The 19547-nt window shown below is 39.1% G+C and overlaps 3 protein-coding genes across 4 annotated transcripts; 1 reads left to right on the top strand and 2 right to left on the bottom strand.

Annotated features, from left to right (window-relative positions):
- The first annotated feature begins 255 nt into the window (after positions 1–255).
- On the top strand, positions 256–949 carry LOC115746943 (cyclin-dependent kinase inhibitor 1-like). Its single transcript, XM_030682929.2, has 2 exons — positions 256–571; positions 677–949. The coding sequence occupies exons 1-2, from the start codon at positions 363–365 to the stop codon at positions 756–758; spliced, it is 291 nt and encodes a 96-aa protein (XP_030538789.1). The 5' UTR covers positions 256–362; the 3' UTR covers positions 759–949.
- Positions 950–2643: 1694 nt separating this feature from the next.
- On the bottom strand, positions 2644–6172 carry LOC115746942 (uncharacterized membrane protein At3g27390). 2 transcript variants are annotated; one of them, XM_030682927.2, is made up of 9 exons: positions 5915–6172; positions 5675–5783; positions 5373–5568; positions 5129–5262; positions 4505–4793; positions 4298–4404; positions 3996–4170; positions 3435–3883; positions 2644–2915 (listed from the first exon to the last, which is right to left on the bottom strand). In XM_030682927.2, the coding sequence occupies exons 1-9, from the start codon at positions 6003–6005 to the stop codon at positions 2756–2758; spliced, it is 1710 nt and encodes a 569-aa protein (XP_030538787.1). In that variant the 5' UTR covers positions 6006–6172; the 3' UTR covers positions 2644–2755. The 2 variants fall into 2 exon arrangements, with proteins under 2 accessions (XP_030538787.1, XP_030538788.1); XM_030682928.2 differs by lacking the exon at positions 4298–4404 and having other exon boundaries at positions 3996–4174; positions 5143–5262.
- Positions 6173–10315: 4143 nt separating this feature from the next.
- Positions 10316–11353, bottom strand: LOC115746986. Its single transcript, XM_030682991.2, has 2 exons — positions 10785–11353; positions 10316–10624 (listed from the first exon to the last, which is right to left on the bottom strand). The coding sequence occupies exons 1-2, from the start codon at positions 11334–11336 to the stop codon at positions 10571–10573; spliced, it is 606 nt and encodes a 201-aa protein (XP_030538851.1). The 5' UTR covers positions 11337–11353; the 3' UTR covers positions 10316–10570.
- Positions 11354–19547: the final 8194 nt, after the last annotated feature.

The following is a 19547-nucleotide window of genomic DNA, read 5'->3' as shown; positions in this document are numbered from 1 at the left end:
CGGGCATGGTTCCGCCAGGGAGTGGCCCGTTTGATTGATTTGTTCCGACTTCTTTTGAATCGTTCCGCTCTAGAACGGCATTAATTGACTAGTGTACATGCGACACGATGAAGCTGAAACATCGGCTGAGACTGAGGGAAGACGAAGCCCTCCAGCTTCTTGTGCGTGAAGCAATTGATGAGCCCTCTCTTTGTATTTAACGCCTGCTACGGTATTTTTTAAAATTCGAATTTCAAAAGGGTAAAAAATAGGAAAATACAAAAAAAAAAATTAAAAAAATACGGAGGCCTCTCCATTCAAATTTTCTTTCTGCCCGTTTCGAAATCTGATTGTGTTGCGTGCTGGTGGAGCTATATATACTAATGAATCAACAGCATTTTTGGAATTCTGTGGATTCCACCCTTCGAGAGCTGCTGGTGCTGGCAGAAGATATGGACATTCACCGGAGCAAGATGGAGGAGGCGGCACGCGACAAGCCGAGGGCTACGCTCGCGCCGGCGCTGGCCGCTTCGGAGATCGAGGAGTTCTTCGTGGCCATGGAGGGCAAGCTCCTGCAATATTACAAGGACAAGTAAATCCCACTGAGAAACAACTCTCACTACCATTTTATTTTTGGAGGTATGAAAGTGCTCAAATTAAAATTAGTGGGAACTTAATTATTTTTCGTGGGTACTAGGTATAATTATGATTTTGTCGAGGACGAGCCAATGGGAGGACGGTACGAGTGGCATCAGATTGAAGCCTTGAAGACTGAGTGATGAGTGCTGTTCTAATTGAGTTTATTCTTGGCTGTTTGGGGAATAATTTGACTGGTCATCTTGGGAATTATCTCTCTCATGTTCGGCTAGGGTTTACTCTGTTGTTTCCCTTTTGTCATGTACAGTCTTCGTCATGTGTTTAGGATTCATCATTATTATGGTGAAGAATGATAATAAACATGAATTGGTAGAATTGTTGTTGTGTTTGTTTTTTTCTTCCTGTTGTGCTCTTTTTGGGCAAGATTGCAAAGGGAAACGAAAAGGATAGTGAAATTAGTTCTCGTCCTTCTAGTCGCTAATGCGATGATTTCAGTTCAACGAGAAAGCGCGTAATGGATGTATCAATGTGAGATGTGGATTATCTGATAGATAAACTTGATCACAACAAAGAAAATGTATGATCTTTGAGAGTCTTCTTTGTGTGTATCCGATAATCGATTTATGTCGGTTCTTTCGGGTTTCCACGTGTCGATAAATTTTAGAAAATGAGTAAGATAGTCACACAATGTCTGCATTGGCTATGTCTCGGTGCTTTTCTCATCTTGTTTAGCTGGGCATCCACGTAGTGGTACATTAATAGCGGTAGCATCTATGGCGTGGTGCATCTTATTTCCACACTAATTACATTGCCTACGCCTCGCACAAATTTTTTTTTTTACCGGTCCATTCTTTTTTATAAGCGATGGGCGACGAAATAATTTCCAAATCATTTATTTTTTGAGAAATTGAATGAGCCTTAGTCCTGAAGATTGTATATATCAAGTAGATACAATTTACATAGAGGAGAGTGGATAAAAGGGCAGCCTCAAGAAGATGGCTATTTCTGGTTGCTTACAACTTTGCCTGAGGTCGCACGAGCCCATGTGGCCGAGGCCATTCTGGTTGAAGAGAGAGGATCTAGGGTTTCTATTTAAAAAAAGGTTAAATTGATTAATAAGATTTTGAGAGCAACGAAGTCAATAAAAAAAAAATCATTAACTTATTCCAATTGCATGGAGAAAGCTAAAAAGCCCAATGCAACCTAAGACCTGCCTTAGGCTTTCAACCTTTTCAAGGTTGACTTTTTCCGAATGTGGCTTTCTTAATTTCTTTCCAAACACCAAACTTTGGCCCAAGGAGTTTTGGACGCCGAAAGCCCAAAGCCCTGCAAACGGAGTAGAAACATGCAACTTCGTCGCTGCATTCATATTTTCTAATGAGGTAATTACAACAATTTACCACGAGTAGAAAATGGGAGTGAATTGTTCCCAATCTTTGAGTGGGAATTTTCTTCAAGACGAAAAACATTTTTCTTGACTAGGGTTATTCTATTAAAGAAAATATTGTCCTAATTTTTTTTTTCAAACAAATGAAGCCTAAGTCTGCATAAACAAAGCATAGATCTTCATAAACATCCCGGAATACGAGTTAAGAAAATGAGTTTTTGACCAATACCAGCTCCACTTATTTCGCAAAAAATTAAATGATTTAAAGAAGACTAAAAATAATCAATTAAAGCGCTTGGAATAATTAGCCAATTAAAATAGTTTTCATCATCATCAACCATTTATATCTAAATATTTTAGTGGGCGGCGAATATATTTTCCATTCATTCATTTTATAAGCAATATTGTCAGTTATTTTCAGGAGGATGTTTTTGAAATCATTCATTTTTTACGAAACAAATGAAGCCTAAATAAAAATGTTTACATAAGATGGATTTCACGTATATTCCAAGTTCCTTTAGCTGCGCAAGGCTCATGCAAATATAACTCAAGAAGGGGGGAAAAAATAGAGAGAGTGAAATTTGCATTGTACAAATCTAGGGCAGTTGTATGTGCCCCGCCCTTTCATGTATCTGAACAACTGGGTCATCACCAGATGAACATGATAAACATTTTCATCATTTCATGGGATGAACAATCTTCTGCAAAACTTTCATTAACATCTGCAAAATTTTGTTCATTTGCTAACTCCAAAAAAAAAAAAAAAAAAAAATCAAAATGGCACATTTTGATTTACACTAAGGCGTCTTCAAGGCGGACACCGGATCCGACTGAAGTATCGCTACTGGAACCTTCCTTCTCTGCAGAATATGTGACCAAAGCCTTGACCACCTGATGGTATTTCCTTCTGTAGGTCGGTAACTTCGATTCACTTCTTATGATTCCTATCATCCTGCCAAAATTTTGTGTAAAGTGCAAGCATCGATACGGTAAGTCCATCCACGGTCAACTGTAAATGCAACGATTTTTAGCGCAGAGAGAATGTTATAGCCCTGCACTCTATCTATGCTATGGCAGCCATTTAGGCAAAGAATGACATGAAAAGGATTGATCAGTCCGCTAAATTTCCAAGCATGTACTTCAATGTCATTGGATTTGGAATGAAAGTGTCTTCATATGTTTCAGACAATCAAGACCCTGTATTTTATTTGTGAGACAAAATAAAACTAGAATCTGCTATTGCAACCAACATGGATAATCTTCAGGGGATATGAGAAGACCCCGAGAGAAATTCTGGTTCTCATGAGGATTTGATCACATAAGATCGAACTCACAATTCAAGCAGGTGACAAACAGCGAATGTACCGCCAGGAAGATGCATGGAACATAGTATACCAACCGGGAAAATTAAAGAAACATCAATTGTTCTTCAAATTTCAGCAGGGAAATTACTGGTCTATTAAGTACATACCTTCTACTAATACCCCGGATCTGAGCAGCTCTGAGAGGATCCTGAGGCTCGACTCCACCATTCTTCCACCTATCCATACGAGCTTTATTGCTCCCAAAAAGGACTACTTTCTCTAAGAATCTCACCTCACTCTCTTCCAATCTCATGACCTTGATCTGTTCTTTCAGAACCAGAACAGGACCAAAGAACCAGTCTAACACTTTGTCCTTCGGTCTGTTCAGTTGGTTCAGCTCAAAGCCATCGCGCATCAGGAAACCATCTGAACCAGCTTTGATAGAGTGGAGGACGGTCTGCAAGAGTGAGTAACATGGCAGGCCAATGCCTATAATAGTCGCTTCGCTGCTGGTCTTTGCTTTCAGCCATTCAAACAGATCGGCGGGTGTTATTATGTTAGCATCCAGAAGTGCTTTGCCTGTTGTTTTGTGGGACTTGATCATTTTCCCCCAAAGCTGTCAAAAAGTGGGAAAGCCGTGTGGACAAGCGATTTTCAGCGAGTTCGTAATGATATGAAATTCATCTTCCTGGTGACCATTAAATTGGACCCCAAAGAACCCAATGTACCTGCACCATCCGGATTTCTTGTATTGTCTCCCTCACTGATCTTGACTGAACTAAGCTAGGTACAAGCATCGCCGGTGCTTCTTCAGATGCAGACGCGGTTTTGCCTCCATCTGTATGATTCCCTCCAACCGACAGCTCGGATGATTGAGAAGCCTTTTGCTTTCTGTATGAAGGCCTGGCTGTGGGAAACGTTTACGTCTTGTCAAAACCTCCAACAGTAAATGGTCGACAAGGAAAATGCTACAGCATTGCATTTGTGCTAATCATAGTGACATTATGATGAAAGGGTACGACTTATTTACTTTGGAAGTATAGTTCCCTCCTGAAGATACAGACAGTCGTTTGTGTACTCATCGAATTCAGCTGCCATCGCAATCACATAAGCTACGCCTCTTCGAAAAGATCTTTCCTGCCTCCACAAAAATTCCACAGGGTTGGAGTCTAGTTCTTTACAAAAATGGTGGTGCTGATGAGAAAGGAAAAATGAACTGTGAAGTAGGGGGCAAAACCTGATACACGATGACTGCTCCATATAGTCCTATAAAGCAGCTTGAAAATGCAGCTGCTAAAATGCTCGAAGCTACGGCAATGGGCCACGTGAGGATCGTCAAACCAGTAATCGGAATGCAGGCCGTTTCGAGAAATGGACCCTCTCGACTGATAAGATCGTGTATCAGGCGAAACCAGCCTTTGAATAGCATGTACGGACTCTTGATGACCATAATGGCGGTGTAAAGTGGGACATCCACGATTAGCCCCATCAGGCCAACCAGGATGCATCCAGCAATATGAACTAATCTACAAAACCGAAAAAGAGGGAGAAAGAAGTTGGCAAATTTAGTTCCTTCACAAATGACTGCTTTCAGACTACGCGAAACTCGGTGAACCTACAACTTTGCCGGCTTTGGTTATTACCATAATCATTAACTAAACGTTGCCATGATGGTTCATTGAGCATGCCTGGAACATCACCTCCATATCTCTTCAACTTAAATCGTTAAATTGAACTATTGGAACAAGAAATTTATTTCAATGTTCGGTCCGCAAATTACTATGAGCTATGAAGATGGAACCGACAATCTTTCAGAAAGAAAAGCAACAAAAAGCGCAACTGAATATTCGCTGTAATCTACCTAAAAGTCTGCACCTCATGCGTAGCCGTGGATTCATGTAGCTCCTTCAAATAAGTCGGGTACGAGTGACAACACATGTCCATGAAATCTTGAACCAGAGTGCAACTTCCTTTTATCGTATCCCATGTCCCATCCTAGGATATCAAAAGAGATGAAAGTAAAGGAACGAACCAAAAGTGTGTTATCAGAGTTGGCATTAAGTTCCTAATTGCAGACATGAGTAAGCTCCGAGTAAAAGTTTCACCTTAATGCAGCGGAGGAATTTCATCGATTCATCCTCGTGGCTGAAGGCCTCGAAAGACAAGACCCAGGGCGCGAAAAAACCATAGCCAACACCAACAAGAGCAGTCCCGACTAAGCTCAAAACCAACCATATTCCAAACAAAGCAGGCAGACCCAGAAGGATGGCTACTTTAAGAGGGCCATCAAGTCCATTGATCCTGCAATAGAATCATGAAAAACAGAGAAATAACATATCATAGAACATGGAATATGATAAGTGAGCATTAGTGTAGGTGGTTATAGGCAATTTATGGACACTATTACTTTATGAGGGCGTGGACTGTCCAGGTAACATGTGCAGGGAACAACCCCAGAATCACCCCAGCATTCCCCAGCATGACAATCAAACAAGCAAAAGGACCCACCACGACAGCTGCAAAAAAAATGGAAGAGAAAAATAAATCAGATGAAGAGATTAAAAACAGAGAAATGCTAAATTTTATGCATGAGACAGGGGGAGATAGACAAATAATTTCAAATTCTGACAATTGGTAAATGGAGGACCTTTGAGAGCACCCAGAAAGAAAGCTGAGAAGAAGGCAAACACAACGTAGAGAATCTTCAGCCAGCACTCAAGAGAAGGGGACATAGTCATGCTCTTGACGATGGAGGACAAAACTGCAATACGAAAATCATTCCCCAGGATCTTGAAAGCACCATCGATGAGAGATCATCACCATCATCGTCATCATCATCAAGAATTTTGAAAAGAAAAATCCAAAATGGTGTTATTACGGAGAAGTTTTACCGGAGAACTTGAAAGGCATGAATGGAAGGATCATCCTGACCACAAGTTCATTCCTTGGAAACAGTATGAGGGTGCTCATCGGATTTTCAGGACACGAGAGCCCACAAACGCATGTCCACCTACACTCAACTCAGAGCTGCTTCCCTTTCTTCGTTATTAATTTTAAAAAAAATTTGCAGCTTTTTCAGAAAAATAAAAGGAGGTCATAACAGCAAAATTGTAATGCTCTTTTTTTTTTTTTTTGTTGGGGGGTCAAGACATGATAAAAACTTAAATATCCACAATGTTCAATCCATTTATCAAAAGGTGGACTCAGCAGTTTTCATGTACAAAAGCATGCAAATAGCCTGATTTTGACATAGAACAAGCAACAAAAGATTCATTGAAGAAGATTGATCTTACCCAATCGAGGAAGATGAAGTTAATTTAGCTGTTATTATTTCTCTTTTTATTTTTTGTTTCATAAGAATAGGATTGTTACATTTCGCTTGGTTTTTATCTTTATTATTGAAGAGTCCGGCTAGCATAACAGTCCATAATCCACCATGAGAGTAACAATCTATTTTCGATCACAAAATTTTAAAAGAGTGAGCTCCACAATAATTACTAATTGATTGTTATTTATTATATTGTGGTCCAAAATAGGTCGTTACTCTCATGGTGGACTAATGACGATTACTTAAGCATTTCTCAGGATAGGACATGGGCATAATCTAGTTTTCATTTTGAACTTTTACTTGGTCATGAAATTTAGGCCTATTGGTATCTTCTCTTCAATTACAATCAACTTCGAAAATGAAAAAGTTTCGGATTATTCATATCTCAGTGCCAAGCCCAGATCTTCTGTTACTTGAATAAGATTCCTTTGCTCGTCTCGCTTTCGTCCACTGTGACATCAGACCTTTGCTAGCAGTTTGACTGCAATGGCAACCATCCTAACAACGGCGAATGCCGGGTGCGGGCTCTTTGGGCGGTGTTGCAGAAACAAGAGGAGAGAGTGTGAGCCACAAAGTCCGAGAGATCCGCGACATGCTCACCAACTCGGCTCTGGGGGCCAACATGGCTCTCGAAGAAGATAGAAACAACTGAGCTGGCGATAAGCTCATGTCCCACCTGATGCCGGCAGAGGTCGAGTATGGAGGGCGAAAAAGGAAAAACGAAAGGAAAAAAGGAAAACAAAATAAAGAAAAAAGAAAAATAAGGGAAAAATAAAAATATTCGAAAAATTATTAAAAATTATCCACGTTAACTCCGGCGGTGTCACGTAGAATAGATGACGTCCACGTCAACGATTTTCGGCCAATAGAATTGAATTGGAAAAAAATGAGAAAATGTTTAGGACGGAATCGACAAACTTAAAATATTTATAACTAAATTGGCCAAAAATGCAAAAAAAAAAAAAAAAGGATTTTATTTACAATTTTATCCAATTTTACTGTTCCGTTCTAAAAAGAAAGTAGATTGTAGATTCATAAAATAGTTGGTAAGTATTGAAACATTGTGGCTGCAAAAAGTTATCGGGTTGCCTGATTTACTGATGACTTGTGGGTAACTTATAACATTTTCATGAAATCACTAACTTTTTGTTTTTTTAACAATTTACAAGTTATCAATTGTTATTATCTTCTACTAATTTTTATCTGTGCTTCTCAACAACATCTTAAAGCTACCAACTTCTACATAAATTGACTAATCTTTTTTTGAGCAACTTATCCACTTTTTTTAAATAAAAGTACCGACGAGTTTTGAATAGTTAATTCACATTTAAATTGCTTACCAACATTTATTTCAAATTTTTAGTTATTAATCAATTCTTATTAGCCTCTATTACAAACACCTTAAATTTATCAACCGTTATATGAATTTTTTTATCTTTATTTGTTTGTGTAACTTGCATCTTTTCTCCTATTAGATTATCAATTAGTTATGGTATTACCAATATCCATTTGAATTGCTTACAAATGTTTTTTTTTTAAAATTTACTAACTATTAACTTGAGTTACCAAAATCTTACTTATCAACCTGTTAAATTTACTAACTCTGTTTTGACAGTTACTAATTTTAATTGCAGTGATTATCAACTTTGATCTGATGAAATTATCAAAAAGTTTTGTGTTACCAACACTCAACCGAATTAGTTACCCGTGTTTACTTTCTTTTAATTATTAACTTCGTCTGTATCTAACATATTCATTTACAAATTTTATATACCTTTACCAACGCTTTAATTTATCAACCATTATATGAAATTACCAATATCTATTTGAGCAACTTATCAATATTCTCCACTTAATTACCAACTAATTTTAAATTACCAAGTCTCATCAAAGCTGCTTAAGACTAACATTTATTTGTTTATTTTATTTACCGATTATTGTATACTATTACCACTTTTTTTGACCGTCTTGCCAACTTTTTTTAGAAACTACTATCAACTTGTGATCACCAATTTTTTTTATTTAATTACCAAATAATTTCGTGTTACCAACTCCAATTTGAGTTCGTTACTAACATTTATGAGGCCTTTGCTGTTAAATAACAACTTCTATTATCTTTGACCGAAAAAAAAAAAAACTTATCTTATGATTTACCAACATATTTTTCTTATCAATGGCTTAAATAACTTTTAACCTTTGTTTGTGCTACTTATAATTAGGGTTACCAATTTAGTAACTTACCCAAAAAAAGAAGTTACCAGTCATATCTTTACCAGCATATTTTCACCGATCAGTTATTTTAGAGAAACGCACCAATGAGAGGCTGGCTGGAAGGAATACATTCGTCAAACTTAAACCGGAGGAAATTATGGATGCCGACTTAGACTTTCAATGGCAACATATCGGCAAACTTCCACGCCAGCTAACACCGTTAAAATTTTCAAGGAAAGGACTCAAATTAGTTGTTTCTAAAAAAAGGACCAAATTTAACCGAATATATATATTCAATGACCATATTGAATAACTAAAAAATATTTCATAGTTAGCAAATTGGTTTGCTTTAACTAAAACGAATTCCCGGCAAATGTTTTCCCTCAAACAAACACATCCTGAATAACTAAAAAAATTCAGACCATCTATATCATCACCCCGATAACGCCATTCTTCTATTTCGAACATAGATAGGATGAAAAATAAGTCCACAAACGGGACAAAGACAGTCAAATAGACTATCGATTGCTTTTCTTCAATTTCTGGATGAATCCAAAAGTTGCAGGCTACATGATTGATTACACAGCTCGTATGATTGCTTAATGACAAGTGTAGGCAGAATAAATGGCAGGAATTGGGGGAGGATTAACCGTGATTCTTTAATTTTCAAGTAGACTTCGGAGTCGTGAGCATCAAAACACTTGTTGACCAAAAGATAAGAGAGCATGTGCTGCTCCTTTGGTTTCGTGACGAAGCAAGCTCGTGGCTCAGCTGTCATATCAAATTTCAAATTCCTTCGGTTGAATCAGAAACCGGATTCGAAATTGATCTTCTTGACCTACCAACTTGGTATTTTTATCTCGCCCCTACAAGACAACTTTTTAAGTAGATCTATCTCGACATTCGTATATTCTCTTGGTTTCCTTTTTGATGAACGGTGAATCCCGAAAATTTGAAATAGTAAAAAGATAACACGTGAGTCAAGGGACATAGGAAATCAAATCTATCCATTGCAGTTACCCGATTTCTGACATCCTAATTCTAAGAGTGACCAATGGTGCATCATATATGCTTTTGGTTTTCTTTTATGATGACCGGTGATTTCCGAAAATTTGAAATATCAATTCAAAAGATAAGAGGCGAGTCAAAACTTAAACGGGTTATCAAATAGGGAAATTTATTTACAATCAGTAGGAGATAAGAAATCGAATCTATGCATTTTTGCTCCATCCCATTTTCGATATCTTAATTCTAACATATTTATTTGACTCCTCATTTTTATTTATTTATTCCATTATTGGTTTTTACGATATTTTGTTTACATATTTATCTTTTCGTGTCATATTTCCCTGCGTGCTTGGAAAGTCTCTGGTTGGTGGGTTTACAAAAATGTACATTCGGTAAAAAGTAAAAAAGTTGATTTTTGTTAATCTAAAAATCTTTTCACTAATCAGAAACGGAGGCAAACATAGTCCTAATTTAAACAGCTTGTACTTTTCACACATTCATTGACAAAATAAAGAGATAATTTACATTGGCACGTCTCCACTCAATTGGAATCGGGAAAACTAAGCCCGCCCCCAAAACAAAAGGAGAGAAAAAAGAAGAACAGACAACCTTAAAAGTGCTAACGCGACCGGGATGATCCAAACATTGACATCTTGGATCTTGTCCAAACATGACTCACACTAACTTCATAAACGACTAGTGAATCACACCACCAAAACACCAGGCAGCCCAACCACACCGGTTGAGTTGAATCTCCTACAATACCATCTCGGTGTCTCCGCGGTCCGACCCTCCATGATTCGTCACGTCCTGCATCAAGTTCGGAAAACCGTTAATTAGAGATGGATATTGATTGTTAATAAGCTTGATTTCGGAAGGGCTCAATAAAAGTCTCAATGTACTCGTTAACGAAATCCATCGGTTCCGACGTGACAAAGGTTATTTCATTTTCACAGCAAATTATACTCACCGGTGATGCCTTGCCTGGAGTGATAGTCTTATGATCATCTGAGGCCAGGTCACACTTCTCACTGTTGAATTCAAACTCAACAAATTTCTCATCACTGATCGTCTCAACCGATCTCTTGGACGGAGTGTGGCTCGTCTTCTTCAGGCCCAGAAAACCCTTCCACCTTGTGCTCGACCCCTTTGGTGGTTTCACAAACACACTGTCATCATCTTCATCCTCATTCATCAGAAGCTCATCTCTCAGAGTCGTCACCGCCGTCTTCGGGAATTTGGCATCCTTGAGAGGCAACAGCCTTCCCTTGAAGAAGAGCTCGTCGGCGCTCATCATGGAGAACCCTGTGGTTGGCGCCACCGCTGCCGCCGATGACAGTGAGAAGAACTCAAAGTCTGCAGAAGCGGCTGCTGCTGCTGCTTCTGCTCTGGGACTCCTCGTCATGTCTTGTTTCGCCGAGTAGTTCGGGTCGACAAAGTCGTTGGAGAAGGAGATCCTCGCGCCTATCGGCACGCCCTTGTACTGTGGCTGATCGGAGTTGTACGTGTCTATGCATGCCATTGGATCGTGATTTTCCTTTTCCAGGATGAGTGAGAGAAATGGAGAGAAATGCACTAGAGAAATGGGATTATTTCTTTGTCTGGGAAGAGAGTGTACAGTGTTTCAATGAAGCGGGTGTGCCTCTTTATATATAATTAACTAGAGGATGTGGTGTTGGATGTATTTGTTATGATATTCTAGCCACGTTATTAATTTTGACTATGGTTTGATATGACGTCATTATGATCATTTTTCCTAAAAACTTATTAGAAAAAACGAGTCTACAATATGTAACTGCTTGTGAATTTATTTAAGGATAGACATTTCTCTTTTCTTGTAAAGTCCAAATCAGGTTGTGATCATGTTTTCCTTGATTCTTAATTGGAGAAAATTTCTTTCAATCAGTCTTTTGCTCTAGGATTTGCAAACTTAGATATCACCATATTTATTCTTTACTAAGAGAATTGATTATATCACACTATCCGGGCGATTGTTATGTCACTAGTCTGTTTTAAGCCACAAAAATAAACAAAGTATTTATTTATTTAAAAATTATTGTAGGGTCCACTCTTTCAAGAATTTGTGACTCACAAACATACTGTTATTCTCACAGTCATCCAAAAATTGATATGCTAGCAAAGTCCCTTTACTAAATATGCATGTGGATGACGTTTATATGCGTAACCAATCAATAAGAGCAGAGTGAATCCTTTCTATTTCAGGAACATTATTATCTTCACCAATAAAGAGCAAGCTCAAATGTGCAACAACTACTTCTGTTGTTCACATCAACCAATTCATATAACTGGTGAAGATTGAGGAGGGCTTTTATCAAAATGTGGGCCTTCCTGTCGCGACCTAAAAAATAAACAAGTTAATTTTCGGGCTAATGGATTATCGGGTTAATTAATTAACTAACCTAACTCGGACTCTCCCAAGTCCATACCAAATCGCAACTTAAGGTTCAAATAATTAACATGCAACGTGTTTTGAATTTGGAGTCGCCACTAATCATTTTCGGTAGGTTGATTAGAAACCTAAATAAAATAGTGGGAGAAAACTATCTTATTTCCGCGAACCAGAGATTTTGAATTCGGGGATTTGGTTACGCTAGATTACTCTAACGCCCTTTCGGTACCATTTTCATGAAAAATATTTGATTTGGCAATTTTGATGGATTTTACTTGAAATTCAAAGATGCAATTTTTTTGATTTTTTCTTCTTTTTTATGGGGATGTAAAACATTGAACTTTGTACGATATACACCATGGGTGATTTAGAAAGAAAGAAAACGCAGCCGATCCACGAGTATTTATAAAAATAAATTAACATGTAATAATGCTAAAATTTGGAACACGTGGCATGTCTAAAATAAACAAACAAACATTCAAACCAAACGATTACATTTTTGTAGATCGAGATGGAAATGATTACCTTCTATTACACAAAATCTTACTCACATACACGTTATAGTTCCCTTCAAGATCTCGGAGCTGGAAGAACGCGGCTGTCGTCGAAAATGGCAAGCAATGGCGTTGTTGGGTGGCGAGAGGCGAAATATGTGTCGGGACTCGTCGAAGATGATGCTCGACTAAAACTCTTTTCTTCACTCTCGAATTTTCTCTTCTAATTTTTCTCAAGAACTCTCTTTTTCCTCTCTAAAAATTCCTCTCAAAAACTCTCTCAATTCTCTTCTACTCCCCCCTCAAAAACTCTTCTCAAGAGCTCTCTACCTTCTCTATCATCAAAATTCTCCTCCTCAATTCTCAAGAACTCTCCCTCTTTTATAGCCAAATTTCTCCACCCTTCATTCTTCATCTTCATTTCTTCACCTTCCATTTTCATCTTCCCTTCTTCATCTTCATTTCTTCACCTTCCATTTTCATCTTCCCTTCTTCATCTTCATTTCTTCACCTTCCATTTTCATCTTCCCTTCATCATCTTCCCTTCTTCATCTTCCCTTCTTCATCTTCTTTTGGTATTTGCAATACAGTCCCCGAAGTTCCAAGTATTTGCAATGCGGTCCCCGAAATTTTAAGTATTTGTAATACAGTCCACGAAGTTTCAAATCTTCTCGGTGTATTTTTCCATCCCGTGCCTAGTTTAGACGCATGCTAAATTAAGTGTTCTCTTGCCCAATTATATGCCAATGCAATGTACGCTAAAAATAAATATGTGAGATGATTTTTTTATAATTTTTATGCAAAAAATAGATTAGTCAAAATTTAGGCGTCAACAGCCGCCCCTCTTTGAGTGGAGGCTCGTAGAGGTTCCGCTCAAAGACAAAATTGAATCCTAAATTTTGACAATTGCAAATTATGGATGAACTTTTTGGCGGGAGTTTTAATCCCATTTTTTATGTAATGAAGTGATGCATGATATGCAAGACTCAAATAACATGTGTCATAATTTCCCTTTTTCATGTTAGAGAAACCGCACATGGATCGCATACAAGAATACCTGTTTTACCAAATTTCTCGTAAGCTAATGGTTCTCTTAATTTCCAAGCTTCTTTTTGCGGATGCAAGGATTTTAAGGTATTTGGCCTATCTGTTATCAGAGACTTCTCCCTAATGCGAGACAGCGCAAGATATGTGTGTCATTTGAGATCATAAGAGCTACGTCGTTGTGAGTCGAAAGAAGTGGGATCAAGTTCACAAGAGTTACGTCGTTGTGAGTTGATTAAATGTCGAAATCGCCAGTGCATATGTCTTCACGATTCGATAAAGGGGAACCAAAATCATAAGAGCTACGTCGTTATGATTTGGTTTGGATCAAAAATATGGGTGCTTATGTCTTCATGATTTGATAAAGGAGCCGAAAATCATAAGAGCTATGTCATTATGAGCCGACTAAAGGTCAAGATCACCGGTGCATACGTCTTCGTGATCTGATACCGAAATCATAAGAGTTACGTCGTTATGATTTGAAGAGATGTCAAGATCGCCAGTGCATATGTCTTCACGTCCCGAGATTGAAACCATAAGAGCTACGTCGTTATGATTTGATAAGATGTCAAGATCGCCGGTGCATATATCTTCACGTCCCGAGATTGAAACCATAAGAGCTACGTCGTTATGATTTGATAAGATGTCAAGATCGCCAAGTGCATATGTCTTCATGTCTCGAGATTGAAACCATAAGAGCTACGTCGTTATGATTTGATAAGATGTCAAGATCGCCAGTGCATATGTCTACACGACTTGACGGAAGAGGCATATTGCCTGAATTGAACAATATTTGATGGGAGCACCATCGAATGGAATCGATAAGTACAAAAGGGGCATATTGCCTGAATTGAATCATAACAACTATCATGAGAAGAGTTGTTAATTTGAAAAGGGGTTCAGAAAACTTACCCGTGTTCTCCAAACGATTAATCAAGGAACGAAGCAGATTGTTGTATCGTACCTAGTAGGCATTTGCCAGCAAAACTTGCTCATTCAATAATCCTTGGATGAATTTCGAGACCTTGGGAGGGAACTCGAACATCGGGAATGTATTACCTATCATAGAATGTCGGAGGTAACACACACAAACATATTCAACAATGAGTATAATGCAATCACTCATACTATGGTTCATGCATAACCATTCTGTCAAGTTTGCATTACCAATTTTGTCCAGGGAGGTTCTCACATTACGAATACCTCTAATGTGAGCTGAATGGGGGGACTTCGATTCGAAAGGGCTTTCTCTCACTCTCGAGAAAAGCTATTTATCCTGTCTGCAGGATTCAAGAGAAATCACTCAATCTTTCCATCATCACATTCGATAAGGATCCAAGTAATCTCGCAATTGATACGACCGAGTCGATCTGGAGGTCTTGATTAGGACCGTAATGAGAGCTAGGTCAAAGGTTTACAAAGGGGACTCCGGTTGAGTCAAGGCTGCTGAAATGAATTTCTTCATCATTTGCTCCGGATTTACAAGTCAAGAATCCCGCAAAAATGAGAGAGAAATAATCTTGCTCGAACTTCTTCGAGTGATGCTTAAAATCATTTAACTCTACGTTAACTCAAGTGCCCTAATCAGAAGAGACTTTGGAGGGTTATAACGTAGGCTAGGATTGGGGACCGAGGAACGAAAAGGCTCGTTTTGGCTCAGAAATTAAATGAGAAGGGGCTTGACGTTGGTGATCATCGCCGACTAGTCACCGATCTTGGTCTTCTGGAAATGTCTTCGGAAAGAATACCATCATTGAATGAGGGATGGTAGTTTTCTACTGAAAATTGCACTTTACAAACCGATTTCTTAGGGAGTCTTCTTCACAACAAGTGTCTGTCAAGGATTTGCAAGAGACACAATGCAAACATGTACATGGAATTTACAACTTAACATGCAAAAATGTACATTCAAAATTCAGAAGTACTTTACAAATGAATGTGCATTGGCCTTACTTTTGGTAGGCACTTTGCTTTTCCTATGCTTGAAATTTTCATATGACATCGGCCTTTGCTTTTCTTACTCCCGACTCTCATTTTTCTTTTTTTTTTTTTTTTTTCGAGAAAAGATTTCTTTTCCTTTTTCTTTGAGAGCCCTTCGACATCTCTTTTTTTTTTTTTTTTTGAGAGCGGGCCCTTCTCCTTTAAGCTGAGTTTGCCTCTCCTTTTTTTTACAATTCCATGACTTTGAACCAGGAATTACAACAAGCATAATGATCATTCGGGAATTCTCTGTTGACTCGACCATCTCCAATTCTAATCCTTGGGAAAATGCTATCTTCGCCTTTGGAATGAGCAAATGATCACCAACGGGGGTTTAAGAAATGAATTTGCAGGCTCAAGTGGGCTATGCAAAGAATGAAGTGTATAGGATAGAGAAGTGAATGCTCTTCATCATCCTAAGGCACTTGAATTAAAATTCGAGTATAAATGCAAAGAAACACTTGCAGATTAATGTTAGTCCGAGCAAGAAAATTTCTAACCATTTACCTCGTGTTGCTGTTAGAATTAACTCGTCTGGACCCCGATGTAGGGTGGTTCTTGACGAGGGTAAAGAAATGAAACCACCGCTCAAAAGGGGTAATCAATGGATAACTTGTAGTGTTTAGGATAGAGAAATGAACGCCTCCGTCACTTCAGTTATCGTACCTTTTGCGAGAAAACTCTTTACCCGGGGGAATGCGGAATTTGGCCACCGTTCATCTCGCTTGAAAAAATGGGACGTGTTTGGAAAAAGATTGCCTTTCATCATCCTGCCCTGCCCCATTCCATACATTCGATGTATCTTATGCGGTTCATGTTCCTTATTCAGAGTTGGTAAATTAAACATGAGGAACAGTCATGCGCAAACTATGCAATGTATAAGTGTTTTTGAGCATGTAAAATGCAGCAACTTTTTATCTTGGTGGACAGAATTCGCAAGCACATAAGAAACTTCTTAGGGCGTGGATCGTGAGTTGCCCTTGCTCATGCAAATAAGTTGCAAAACTTCATTATCCGGTTCGAGACATGAGATTGTCAAAAGCTCCAGAAATTTCTCATTTCATTAATTTTAGGGAGAAGGGATACTTCCCTATCCGGAAAGGCAATGACCCCTGTAAAAATCAAAAGGGAAAGCATCAATGTACGTTCTCATGTTCTAAACGAGTTGAAACGATACCGCTTTACCCTTGTACGTATTCCTTGTAAATTTTGAATTTGAAAAGATCGATTCATCTGGATTGGATTGTATGTTTGTGATGTTATCTCTCCGGTTTTGTAACCATCAAATTTGAGCTTCAATCGGCATTGAACTGCGAAGCAAAAAGGTTTTTATTAATTTTTGTACATTGATGTCAAATCCCGGGATCGAACCTGGGACGCCTCGGACCACTGTCATTCCCCCAACCACCAGGCTGTGGTGATGTTGGCGTCCACGGTTGGTTCGCTTTTTGCTATATTGTTCTCAAAACAGGTTGGCAATCCCCAGTCGAGAATAAAATAAGCAAAATTTAGAGTTTGAAATGACCGAGAGCCAATTGGGACGATACGGAGTTACCCATCTTTGAGCCCGTCCGGCCTTTTACTCGTATTCTCCCAAGTAAGGCTATTCGGAATCTCTCTTTACGGGCGTTCAGGGGCGTCGTCCACAAATTGATTTGCTACAGGCCTAGCTTAGTAAGGAACTTACGCATTTTGACAAGAGAGGAGAAAATTCGTCCTTTAACTCTAGGCAAATTCTAGACAGTTAGAGAGTAAAAAAATATCCCACGTAGGGGAACTATACATGAAATTAAAGGAGTATTCATGCGAGATTGGTTCCACCTCTCTTGCTGGCCACTTCAACGATCAACTGATTCTGTCTTGGACTAAACACCAACAATCGTTGTTTGAAGACCCATAATAACTTGCTTCGGATCACGGCTCTGGAGGTCCTTCATTTCCAAACAGGCTCATCAAGGTAGCAAGCTCATCATCAAAGTAATCTTTTGATTTTTCGAGCAATTGATACTCGAATTGGGCATTGTTACTTGCTAACACTGGTGACAGATTCTTTGTGAGCGATCGACTCCTTAAGCTTGAGCCTCCGTCGTTGCTCGGGAACTTGTAGGGATGATCAACTGGTCCGCTACTAGAACCACCAGCGGAAGGTTGGTATGACCTGTATTCTTGATTGGGAAGTGGCCGGGTACCTTTTGCTCGGTAGGTTTTCCCGGAATTGATCTTCCAGCCAACTCTGGTCCGGTCGCCTTGGTCCCAAGCTGCATCGTGCTTCCTCGGCTTATCTCTAACCCTTTGAAGGTGATTTGTTACACTTTGCATGGTGAGTCCGTCTATATTCATCATTTTGTGTACAGCCGGTGGTCGTCTTGAATTGATTCCTAGGCGTCGAACCGCCTCAATGAATATAGAATGAAGCTTGGCGGACCAAAGGGGCCTTTTCTTTTGGACAAAATCGTCGTCGTCGCCTTGGTCGTGGTTTTTTTGTACAAGTAATTGCTTCCTTACAGACATGCTGCCAAATGTTTTGGAGCACTTGAACGCAGACCGGCTTCACGGGGACGTCTCGAGCACCATGCGATATGGCCCTCGTTATGAACTGGCGATCATTACTTGCTGATACTACGATGACCCGTATGTCCAACTCGGAATCAATGATCTTTAAGAGATCGAAACCGTCCATGTCGATCCCTACGACGGCTGTGACGACGATGTCAAAATCATATTTGTACTTGCCTCGGCACTTGTAAGGCATCCGTTGCTTTCGCATTAGCAAAAACCCCGTACATGCAACTTCTCAAAGATAGCAACGAGGATTGAGAGGGAAACGGGGTTGCCATCAATGACCATGACTCATGCAGATCTTCGGGATAGGAAGGTTCCCATACTTCCGCTTGGAATGAACGTGTTTTTCTTTTAAAACCTTCCATATGTAGATCAAAAATGGTCAGTTTCGACCGGAGACCGAGCTTTAGATGTTCTCGAGACTTGCAAAACAATCTGTCCAAAAATCACAAAAGTGATGGTGGTCTTTCGTGACGAGTTCTGGTGGTCATTTATAAACTTTTTCTGATCCGTTAGTTTCGCATATAGGTTCTCGCTTTTCTACGAAAGAGGACAACTTTTTCTCTCCTTTCCTGGTCTTAGTGCCTTGGATCCATTTCGTAATAACTCTTACCTCTCACTCAATCTGTCATCTTTTTCCTTTTCGATATGTAGGAGCCCTCAAATCTTTTCGCTTTCTCTATGAACGAGGCGCTTATTTCCTTCCTCGGATCTTTTCGGTTCCCCCTACGAACGAGGCGATTATTTCCCTCCTCAAATCTTTTCACTTCCTCCCGAGGCGATTATTTCCTCGAATCTTTTTGCTTTCCCTAATAACGAGGCAGCTATTTTTTTCAAATCTTTTTGCATCTATCTATGTGAAGGCTTTTAATGCTTTTCCTTTCGGCGTTCGATCAAATCGACAAAGAATTCACGCATTTAAGCATGATGATATTTGCGGATAGTATCGTGTTCTTTGCCCCTTGATTAACTCTAGGCGTAAAAGGAAGAATGTCTCACATGGGGACTTTGTAACAAACAGTACATTCATTCACGCATGTCTCTACTTCTCTTGAGAATTCATAAGGGCTAGCTAGTAATGCTCAAAAGAGTGATATTTTGAAAGCCCATAATAAAAACTCAAGCTTCATGTAGGCTACGATTCGGAGTTTCATCGGTGTTGAATTGGCCGATTGTGACATCGTGGAAACTCCAATTGTAGTGATGCATGTCACTTCCCTCGAAGGGCATCGGTTACGCTCTC

The sequence above is a fragment of the Rhodamnia argentea genome, chromosome 11 (assembly GCF_020921035.1).
Source record: "Rhodamnia argentea isolate NSW1041297 chromosome 11, ASM2092103v1, whole genome shotgun sequence".
Taxonomy (NCBI): Eukaryota; Viridiplantae; Streptophyta; class Magnoliopsida; order Myrtales; family Myrtaceae; genus Rhodamnia; species Rhodamnia argentea.
Note: the sequence above shows the minus strand (reverse complement) of the source record. Positions and strands in the feature narration are given on the sequence as shown.